The sequence below is a fragment of the Gavialis gangeticus genome, unplaced genomic scaffold (assembly GCF_001723915.1).
Source record: "Gavialis gangeticus isolate Ggan-Ray unplaced genomic scaffold, GavGan_comp1, whole genome shotgun sequence".
NCBI lineage: Eukaryota > Metazoa > Chordata > Crocodylia > Gavialidae > Gavialis > Gavialis gangeticus.
This window is the reverse complement of record NW_017728991.1, coordinates 7194245-7205245: the sequence shown is the minus strand read 5'-3', so window position 1 is coordinate 7205245 and position 11001 is coordinate 7194245. Positions and strand designations below refer to the sequence as shown.

Here is an 11001-nt window from a genome sequence, read left to right as displayed (position 1 = left end):
GTTACCCCCCCCCCCCCTGCGGCCAGTCCATGATCTACATGCAGCTGGAAAAAAGAAAAGCAAGCTCCCAGGCTTAGAGAAAAACAGTATGTGTTGGGCAGTTTCCCAACTGAAAACCAAGCTGGCAATAAATATGCAGCTTGGACCATAATTCTTTAAGAACATCAGAAGTTTCTTGGCTACATTGAAATCTAACCCTGACTTCTACAGTGGATCTTATAAAACCTGCTCCGAAGTTTTGTCCTAAACAGACTGTCTTATCTCCACTATCCTTTTAAATTAGTTTCACATTGTTAACATACAATCTGTCTTCAGCTTTCCTGAACAGCAGAGATTCTTAACTACCTGTGTGGCAGGTATTGAAGCATGGTATTCTCCCTTGTTATTCCTAGAATAAACAGGTTTCACATTCTGCACTAGGAGTCAGTCCTCCCTTTTGTTGCCTAGATTCCTCCTTTAACTACATAAAACACTTCAGTTGCCTCTTATTGACCCTTAGCTGGATTAGGCCACAGCATTTTCACCACCTGACTTTCTCCTTGCTGTTCATCCCTCTGTCCAGTAATGTTCCCTCTATTTGTTACAATATCTATATTTACATAGGTTGGTGCAAACTGTGTGAACTATGGAGTTTAACTGGCTCAAGTGTTCAGACATGACCAGACCTTTGCTGTTAGCAGAGAACCATGCAGGGAAGTCAGAAAAGATGCATTCACTTTCTCCATCAATTTACTAGTTTCTGTGATGAGTTTGCTTAATGTCTTTTCCTATAATATTTTTTGGCTGTTTAGAAGAGAGAGAAAGTATCTCTTACCTTCATCAGTCCTGACTGGTGCTCGAGTTTCCCCTCTTGACTGAGTGAATGATTAGATGTTGCAGCTGAAACAGAACACCTTTTAGGGGGTAAAACAAATAGGCCAGAAAGCAGAAAGCCTCTTCTATGTTGTCCAGTCCTCAGCATCTTTTCTCAGAAATTCACCTTTCATGCAGGGCTCGATTCTTCTTTGCTCAGTTCTTCCCCAGCATTCTTCCAAGGCTTCCTTTGCAGGCTCATTCCTTGACATCTCTCCTTTTAGTTAGGATCAGTACTCACCTTATTATAACCCCCTCCTTAGCAGAGAGACTCTTAACAAACCCTACCAACTCCCTGACCATCCTCAAACAGAGGAAAACAGCTTATACCCAGCATGCTTGGGCCACAAGCCCCAGAAATCCTCTTCTTTGGCAAAGGCTGTGTGGCATATAAGGGATCAGAAATTTTAAGGGCCCAAGCTCACCCTGTGACAGCCACTACAGCTTAAGAGTTCTCATTCTTAAGAAGGAAGACCTCAAACTAATCTTTCCAAATGGACTGATATCCTCAAGATGAGCCTAGCTTACAAACGTATAGATGGCAAAGAGCTCAGTCCTTCTTGCTTTTGTATGCAATGCAAAAATAGTTTTTGACATTTTGTTCTGAGGATATCTTTTTCATGAGTTAGTGAATGTGAAAATTTGCATCTGTTGCACATTTTCTATTTAGCAGGACTTGTCTATATTGCTGGGATCACAGCACTTGAACGCTTTGCATGCAAAATGAAGATACACTGTAACTGCTCCTAGACTATTTCTTGAGGTTCCTAAATTAGATTACCTTCTTGCAGTAAAGTCCCTGCTTGTGGGTATGGACGGTCCATCAGGTGATGGTTCCGTTTTTTTAGGCCAGCTTGTGTAAACCAGTGCCCATGTTGTGAGAATCATTCCCCTTAAGGGGGAAAGGTTTGAAAAGCAGAGTTTTTGCAGCACTTCTTAAAGAGGGTATGATTGTAAAGTCACTTAACTGCCTCTGGAATTTGGTTCATAGCCATATCATTTGACCGAGTTACCTACAGCTGTCATGTGCTTAATCCTTGACTTCGTGCTATGTACTGTCCTGGAGGAGTGCAGCTGTCTTGAGCTTAGATTTAAAAATCATTACTTTTGATATAGCTGGGCTTTATTCCACTTGTTATTTAAGATCAGGGGCTAGTGTCTTCTGTTGCCTTCTCACATGCCCAGAAGCCAGCAAAGGAGCTCTTGCTGAGCAGAGGCAGCAACAAATGCATGCATCAGGGCCAGAGCAATCCCAGTGGCCTATTGCAAATAGGCCTTTCAAATCCTTTCCCATTTGATACAGCAGAAGAGCAAGTCCTATGTCTTGCTGCTCAGTGACTTGTTAACTTGCACATGCATGTGCACCATCCAGTTTTCCCACTCACAAATGTGCAGAGGCTTTGCATCCAGTCAGAGCAGGTCTCAGCTGTGGTGCGACAGCCCTCAGCTGTGAAATGCACCTTGTCAGAGCCCCACAGGCTGTTAATTGTGCACCTCTGGTTTGGATCATCAAGGACAGTTCCTTGTCTGGGAGATAAGCTTCCTAGTAAACTAGAAATGAAGGAAGCCCCTCTGACACCAGCAAGTTTTGTGTACAACTTCCTTTGAGATCATCCAGCTTGTTTACAAAAGTGTGTGTGTGTGTGTGTGTGTGTGTGTGTGTGTCAAATCCTTTCATCTTTTTTTTTCCCTAGCTGATGGCTAAAGCATATGAAGATGAGTTAAGAATTTATGAAGCTAGAGAGAGACTCGAATTCTCCAAGCTAAGAGCAAAAGCTAAGGAAAAGGTAAGTGAAGCATTAAGAAAAAGACTAGATGGCATATTAAAGTATCTAAAGGTTACTGTCCATACCTGCTATCCCAGCTATGTGGACAAGACTTTTCAGCCTTATTCTAGGAAAATGACACTGCTTATTTCAGACAGTGCTTTAACTCTCAGCAGAACTGATGCACTTCTGTCAGCTTACATTGTGTAGGGGTCACTGGTCAGTAGCATTTTTCAGGGTGGGTAGAATTGGGAGGGGGAAGAAAGAAGGAAGTGTAAAGGCTCAGCTTTCCTCCAAGAAAGATGCCTTAGGGATGGCTTGAAACAGCAATTGGGATTCTGGCATTGTTTCTTTTGGTAAGATACTTGGCAGCTAGCTAGCTCTACTGTGGTGCTGGGAATTAATTAGAGGAACAGCACTAGTGCCGTGCATTGCTTAAGTGACCTCCCCAAGAGCTCTGGGTAGCAAGTGACATGCAAAGATCTGGAGAGAAAACTCGTAGCAAGAAAATAGGTTTCTCAGCAACTGACAGATTGGCACGTACCTCAGGTTACTTGAACAGCTCAGATCCTCCAACGCAGTACACAGTTTGTACTGTGCTGTCACTGCAACGCGGGGGTAAAGCTGCGTAAACAAGATTCAGATTGTTGCAGGGTGGTTCCCTAGTGCTGTAAGTCTGGCAGCAGCTCTCTTGGCAGTTGCAGCTTGCGTGGCAAGAAGGAGCATGGCTGGAATGCTCGCATGCTATGCCAATAGGGGCTGTGTTTTCAGCCCTTTTGGCCATTGCAGGTGCAGATTATAGCAATTCATAAGCTGTTGTGAAGGGCACAGGACAAACGGGCATGGAGCAGTGCTGTGATTATGGCTGTGCATCATGCCTGTTCTGCCCTTAGTGGATTTTATCCCAGCTGGAGGGTCCCGGCCACTACATCTGCCTAAAGACAAACTGGTGTTAAAATTCTGCTGTCCAAACAATGTGAGCTAGCACTCCTCCCCCTCTCATACCTGTTCTCCATCTGTTTTACATCTGCTCCTAAGGAACGAGAATACAAAGAAAACATATTTAAAGAACCTCCAAAAATGCCTCGGCCAGTGAAAGTTTATTCTAGAAAACCCACACCTCGGAATCCCAAACACAGCCAGTGGATTCCAAGAGGAGGCTACGCGAAGCCAAAGAAAGCAGCTCCAAGTAAGAGCCACAAAACTGTACTTGGTGGAAAACTGGCATCCTTTGAAAGCATGTGCTGAGCTTCAAGAATAAAGGCATCAGGCCAATGTATACCCGTCAGCTGTAGCGTTTTTCCCTCTTATGACCTCCGTATGTCTGGATTTTTGTAAGGGAAGATAATTTCAAGTTGACGTAAACTGCTGATGCAAAAGTCAAACCGTGACCCATCTGTTACCTTCTTAAAATCCCCTGAAGTTGTTCCCATTACTGCTGCTCCCTGACTTGCTCCTCTAAGTTTCAGCCTCAGCCTTTTCTTGCATTTAAGGGTTTCTCAGACTTTTAAATTGGAGCTCAGAGCAGAGCCAGGTAGCAAGGCACCTGCAGCTGTGCTTGCCCAGGTAACACTGGGATCTGCATCATGTCAGCTTCTTACCTGGTATGCAGTTGGTATGCAAAGTGACCGGCATCACGGCACTAATGCTGCCACCAGTCCCAAGCCGAGAACAGTCAGCGCTCGGACTACAGGCCAGGTTCTAGCTTGTGCATTCATGGTCCTGCAGTGAATCCCTGGCCTGAATGGCACCCAGCCTCTCCTTGTATTCACTATGTTGGAGGGGTACTTATGCTAATGGTATGAGTAGTGAATGTGCACTTTGTACAGCCTCTGCATAGATCTCATCATGAAGAGTCAAGCTCATTCACATGCACACTTCAAAGCCATAGGACCTCCAGGGGTAGTCAGTCTTAGACCTACCACCCTGTTGACTTCCTAGTGAAGCTGAGGATCAAAAATAACTTGCTTGATGTGGAATTCAGCTGTGGCACTTTGTCCCCAGCATAGCTGCACTGGCATAACTTTAAACTGCTTGTGGACAATGAGGAGCAGTAATAGGGACGTCACTGGAATTCTGAACCATTTAAAAAAAGGAAGGGGGTGGCTGATTAATTTGAAAACAAGAATCTGTACTATAAAGGGCATCTCCAAGCAGAAGAAGGCCAAAGAGAATCATGTAAGGCCACTTCCTTGGGTGTTGTGAAAACACACCATTTATGTCTTAAACCGGGGTGGGCAAGATGTGGCCCATGGGCTGGATACAGCCCGCCAGGCCCTTCTATCCAGCCCGTGGGACCCCTAAAAAAATTAGAAAATTAATATTTATCTGCCCCTGGCTGCCTGTCATGTGGCCCTCAATGGTTTGCCAAAACTCAGTAAGCAGCCCTCCCCCTGAAATAATTGCCTGCCCTGTTTTAAATGGATAGAGTGCTACCATCATAGTAACATGGCACGTGAGGAGCTCACTGCCTACATCTCTCACTTTTTCCCTTGCAGTGAAAGTAAAGGATGATGATCTCTTGCCTCTGCTATTAGAGGAGTTTCCCCACCTGCATATTTCCCACCACTCCCTGAACAAAATGTGGCAGCAACAGCTTGCACAGATTGAACGATTTAAGTCATCTTCTGGCACAGAGAGATCAAGATTGAAACTCCAAAATGAAGTGAGTACCTGCCCTGCTCTCCCTGCAGTCACCTGACTATCAGCATGGACAGTGCTTATACACAAGGTAACACTGGTCTCAGAATGACTTCATTATGCAGTCACACCCAGCCACTTCCCTGGATGCTGTTTAAGGTATTGGGAGACCTGGAGAAGGTGTGAAGCAGCATCATCCTAGTATTACCTTAGTATCCATTTGGACTTTCTTCAAGTTAAATCTCCCATTTCAAAGATGGCCTGACTGCATCTCCTGAAGGCACCAGAGTTGTTCATATCTCACTGCCCCTCCCTGGATAGGCAGATGGTCTCATTCCAGGGCTTAGAAGCTGCACAGGCTCACTTTAAGCATTACAATAAATTGCAGGGAGACTCTTTGTTTATAATGTTGCAGTTTCAGACTAGAATAGGGGTGGGCAACTATTTGGGCGGGAGGGTCACTTAACTCATTTTGGTGAACTATTAAGGGCCAGGTGTGGGGGAGGTTGGGGGCATGTACTTGCCTCCTAGTGGCACCATAGCAGCTCATCGCAGTGGGCAGGACAGCTACTCAGTATGCTGTATCATGCTCTGTGGGGGCCTGGCTGCCAGCAGCTGTGGTGTCAGGACCGCACAATGGCAGTGCCAAGAGGAAGCTGGGCAAGAGAGCAGAGGTGTCTCCTTGCTGTCCAGCCCCACCCCAACTGCAGCAGAGTGGAGTGGCACAGGGTGCAGTCCTTTCCCTCAGGCTCCCGGCAGACTGAATAGGATTAGTTGGCAGGCTGGATATGGCCCACAGGCTGGGTTGTTTTTGTCCACCTCTGCTGTAGAATCTCCAGCAGCTCTGCCTTGTAGTACTTGGACACATTTTCCCATGACCATAATTGTACTAGCGCCTGGAGTATATGAGTCAACACTCAGTCCCTCTCCGGGAAGGAGAGAGTGCATTATAAAAGAAGGCAGGACTTCGTAGAAAATGTAGGTGTGTGACCATCATAACACATGGGTGCAAGTTCCTGGCTGTAATAATGACCTTGTTTGCTGGTTTCTCCACTTGCAACATGGGACTGATACTTGCTCTCCTCTGTAAAGCTTCTCTAAATGAAGACAGAGTGACTAGTTTAAAAGATCCTCCTGACATTGAAGCTGGCTAACTCCTTGGTCAGGGAGTTGTACAGTGCTAAAGAACTTTATAGACCTTGGACAGAGACCACTAGTGTGGCTCTATTAGAAATTCTCCCTCTGTCCTGCAAAAAAAAAAAAGGAAAAGCCTTTTCTCTCTCTCTCAGGTAGAGGAAGCTCTGAAGAAGCGTGACCTCCTTGCTGAAATTATTAAGAAGGATCAAGATCACAACAAGAGACTGGTATGTTGTCACACATCACATTTTGCCTGGCAGCTTAGCCAAAAGGATGGTCACTGTTGGCCCACAGGGAAGGAGTGCTGCCCCTGGAGCAGCTATCAAAGCAAAGGCTCCACCTCTACCTGTTTGGTCTGTGGCTATGGAGGCAGTGGGTAATGATGGGAGTCTGAGCTTGCTTTTTACATGTCACTGCTTAACATGAAGCAACAAACAGTAAACAAGTCCCAAGGACATATGGGAGGGACAGAACTCTCCATAAGAGTCAGTCTAGTTATAAACTCTTGAAATGCTAGATAATGCATGGAAATGTTACATCCTTAATTATATAGCACTGAATGGTACAGTGGTAATTTCAGTACCTAGCCATGAATGCAGAGTAGGTCTGGAAGACAGAGTAGTTCCTCAACATTGATTTATTTAGAAACACTCTATACAAAACCCTACTTGAATCCTCACTGTTGAGGAAATCACAGTGCTCTTTTGCCTATCACTCTCTCTGCTTAGCAAGAGTTTAAACAGCGCATCCATCGACAGAAGTGGACGCAGAACAAAACAAGAGAGAAACGTCAGCAAATTGCTCGAGCCAAGAAGTACTATGAAGACTACCGTGTCCAGCTGCGTGCCAGAATGATGCGGGCAAGGACGCGGGAAGAAAGGGTACGTAAAAGGCGCTTGTTCTGGAGGAGAATAATTCCTGTGTTGAAAAAAGAGATGGGTACTGAGTGAGCATCTTTTCCATTTGACTTTATGGTGTTAGCATTAAAAAACATGGTACCAATTGCTAAAAGCCAAGTTAAGTAAAGGGAGCACAGTCCTGGGAGGTGAAAAATAACTCTACATATAGGCCACATTGCCTCCTATAGTTGGGTCCCAGATGGTTTTGACCTCTGTGTTTGCAGTATTTATAGACCTTGGACAGAGATGCATGCAATAAAAATATCAAGTCAGTGCAGTTTGTTTCAGGGTTTTTTAGTGCATTTAACCCTTGGGGACCTCTCTCTGGTAATCTGTGGGACTTTGTAAGGGAAAAGGAGACACTTCTGTAGTTATCAACTGGGAGGGGGAAGCAGGGTATTTTTTCTAAAATTGTATGTGAAAAGTGGGGTTCAGTTAATCAAATCTGCAAATCAGAACAATAGTGTTTAAAACACCATATCCAGGCTTTTTACCAGAAAGCATCTATCACAATACCCTCAGGCTTGTGGGCTGTACTTTAACTACCTTCAATATTTGGCAGATATTTAAAAACCTGTTTGAAGAAGGCTTAGAGATTCAGAAGCAAAGGCTAGAGGAGCTGAGAGCATATGCTAAAGAGAAGCGTGCTGAGCAAAAAAGAGTACATCAGAATGAACTGGAGTCCATGGAGAACTACTACAAAGATCAGGTAGGCTCCATTTGCATCTCGTACGCCCTGCACATTTATCCATTTTTCTGAATTTGTTCTGACCCCAATGCTGTTTCTTAGTTTTCAATGCTAGCGGAAGCTGTCTCTCAGAAACATCAAGAAATCAAAACCAGAGAGAGAACTCAAGCAAAAGTAAGTGTTTTCAGTTCTTCTTGCAAATGGTTTCTTGTTTTGAGCTTGAGCTAATCTCAATATTCTTTTCAGATGCTACAGAAAACAAAGAGGGAGGTGAGATCAAAGGTGGAAAAGGAAATTCAGCAGCTGCAGACTATGATCACTCAAGATGATGATGATACTTTCTTTCGAGAGCTGGAAGCAGAACGACTGAAATCCAGACTTCAGATGGCTTCCTTTCAGTACAGCAAAAACCATTTCTTGTAACACTTAGGCAATTACCTGTCAGTGCAGTTGCTTTCTGGCCATGATGCTGTTGAATCTGTTAGGGAATTGCCATAACTGGAGCAATGGTGACCACTGTGCTGTAAAGCATCCAGCTCGTCTTGTTTACAATGTTGAAGGCACAATGCCATCAGTGTGTCAGTAGCTGGGACTCTTGAGCACTTTTACTGTAACACTTGAATAAAGTTTAAACTATTGCTTAACTATTTTACATTGAGGCAATCTGTGTTGTGCTCAACTGTAGAAATAAATCTGGTAAAGTCAAAGTTCTTAGCTCAGGTTTTGCAGGTCTGAGCCATTTCTGTATTGTACCCAATGCTGTCAGCTTTCAGCATGATGGATATTAAAATTCTTGTAGATCAGAGCTGCATTTTTTTGCCACAGTAAAATGTATGAGTTACAATTGACAAACTTCTCAAAATAATTCGACTGCAAGACTTAATGTAATTAAAAAAGGGGAAAGCAGTGGTTCTTTGAGATAATGCCAATTACTTAAGTTTGCTCTAGGAGAGGAAGCTAGAAAAGGGTTTCCAGTAAATCTGATGTGTAACTCTGTTGTTTCATGTACTACTGAATAAGGGAGGAGCGTATTGCACTGTACACAGCATTATGACGCACGGCATGTTACAGAAAGGTGTGTTCAATAAGAGTGCATTCTTGTGATACCTGTGTAGAATAGGTAACAAAGAAAGACTATACTAATCCGTGCCAAACGCTTCCTCTAAGGAGGTCTTCCTAAAGCAGTCTTGTTCACTCACGCTTCAAGCTCCAGTAGAACAATATTTACCAACGGATAAAACTGCTCTAACTTGCAGGCTTTTAATTACTTTCCAGAGGGCAGATAAGTGTGCTTTAAATCTCAAACTTAGTATTTCTTTATGCAGTTGCTATTGGCAGGGGGCTGTAACAACTCCATTTGTATCGACCAGTTATAGTCTACTGCCTTCCTTAGATTTTTGTGGATCTTTCCACCTCGTAAAGGTGTGCATATGGTTTGTGCAGACTTTAAACAAGGCTTTCAAAACTTAACTGACCGCTGCACTGATCTATTTGGCATGTGATAGTCTAGGACTGACTGTGAAGTATTCAGACCTCAAACAGTGGAACTTTAAGTAAGTAATCTGCTAATTGAGAACCAGGAATGAAGCAGTAAATGTGATACAATTTGAGCTAAAGCAATCCATTACTATACTTGTATCTGGTCTTCTCAAAGCAAGAGCCTATTTAGCTGTCATATTAGGATAATGCAGGTTAGTTAAAACAGGTTTTCAAGGCACTATGTTAAGTTTTAGGTCTTAAATTTAACTTGCAGTTCTGTGTTCCCCTTTCAACTGAGAATATTTCAAGTATGGAAGCTTTTAAAGTTTGCTGCCTGCAACCTACACCTCTGTTCTGCAGAGTTAGTGTTACCTCTGCTACTCAAATGCTTGGTCTGGGGGATCCACCTGCAAGTTCTAGCTGGAGCTCTGCTACACCGACCCTGTGTAATTACACAAGGTAAATGACCGGGTGCCTGAGCCTACTTTGCTGAACACTGGTTTTGGCCCTGTAGCCTTCTACAGGAATGTCCTGGGCACTGCTACCTGTCAGTTAGGGAACAGTTCCCACAAACACAAGTGTCCTGTCAACAGGCCAGGTGATGGAAGGCTCTTGAGCACTTGTGAGAATACTGCGGGCAGGTGTGCTACAGCTTTGGGGAAAGAGAGGATTGCATCTAACATCTTTCTCTGACAAACTAAACCTACAGCAGTGATCTCCCTTTTGCCAAAAAAGCCCAATTCACCAGAGCCATTCCAGATCATCGAGTTTAAGACAGGCCACCTCCAGACTGTGACCCGGTAAAGCTATGCTTACTGCAGCTGAATGAAGCTAAAATAGTTACTGTCTGAATTATCTATTTCTTTCATCTTCCACAAAAAATCTGGGTCAGCTGTGCTAGATCAAGCAGCAAAGACATGTACTCACTTACCTGTGCTTTGAGGCAGCGCTGTATGCAGGGCCTGCTATAAAAAGACCAAGATAGCTGGGAGACACCAGAATAAGGCACGCTTCCTTATTCTTTCAGCAAAGTGTGCCACAACTGAGGGCCGAGCCCATGCTGTACGTACGAACATGTACAAATATATTCTCCTCTAAAGGAGTTGACTCACTCAAAGCCTCTTGTTATTGTAAATCAATGTCAATATTTAATTAAAAACTTTGAACATTTTTTAAACCATTGATGCTGTGACGGTGCAAACAGCATACAATTTATTGCTCAACTTCTGCATGGGTACATACATTAAGTATTTAAAAACCATTTTATACAGATGTTTTGTTAAAGCTCATGTAACAGCTGGGTGAAAATACAATGGATATCAATGCTAAAACACTTTGTAATAAATACAATGGAAATGATCAACTAAAAACTGTCAGTTTGTGGGGGGGGGGTTACAATTGAAGATAAACTAATTACAGCTATAGATAAAGCTCTAAAGATGTGGTAGAGCCAAAAGCCTACGACAGAGAATGTTAAGTACAACAAAGGGCACCTGTTAACTATATGGTGCAGTTTAAAATCTGAAGCAATGGGAGCATG

The 11001-nt window shown here is 43.6% G+C and overlaps 1 protein-coding gene across 2 annotated transcripts in view; it reads left to right on the top strand.

Moving 5' to 3' along the window:
• The window catches only part of CEP95 (centrosomal protein 95), a 27247-nt gene extending 18161 nt beyond the window's left edge, over positions 1–9086 (top strand). For both annotated transcript variants that reach the window (XM_019516594.1, XM_019516603.1), the window contains 8 exons: positions 2547–2639; positions 3657–3807; positions 5117–5283; positions 6548–6622; positions 7124–7276; positions 7857–8003; positions 8085–8156; positions 8229–9086. In XM_019516594.1, coding sequence (XP_019372139.1) covers positions 2547–2639; positions 3657–3807; positions 5117–5283; positions 6548–6622; positions 7124–7276; positions 7857–8003; positions 8085–8156; positions 8229–8405 — 1035 coding nt within the window. In that variant the 3' untranslated portion in view covers positions 8406–9086. The remainder of the gene's footprint in view (positions 1–2546; positions 2640–3656; positions 3808–5116; positions 5284–6547; positions 6623–7123; positions 7277–7856; positions 8004–8084; positions 8157–8228) is intronic.
• The last annotated feature ends 1915 nt before the right edge of the window (positions 9087–11001 follow it).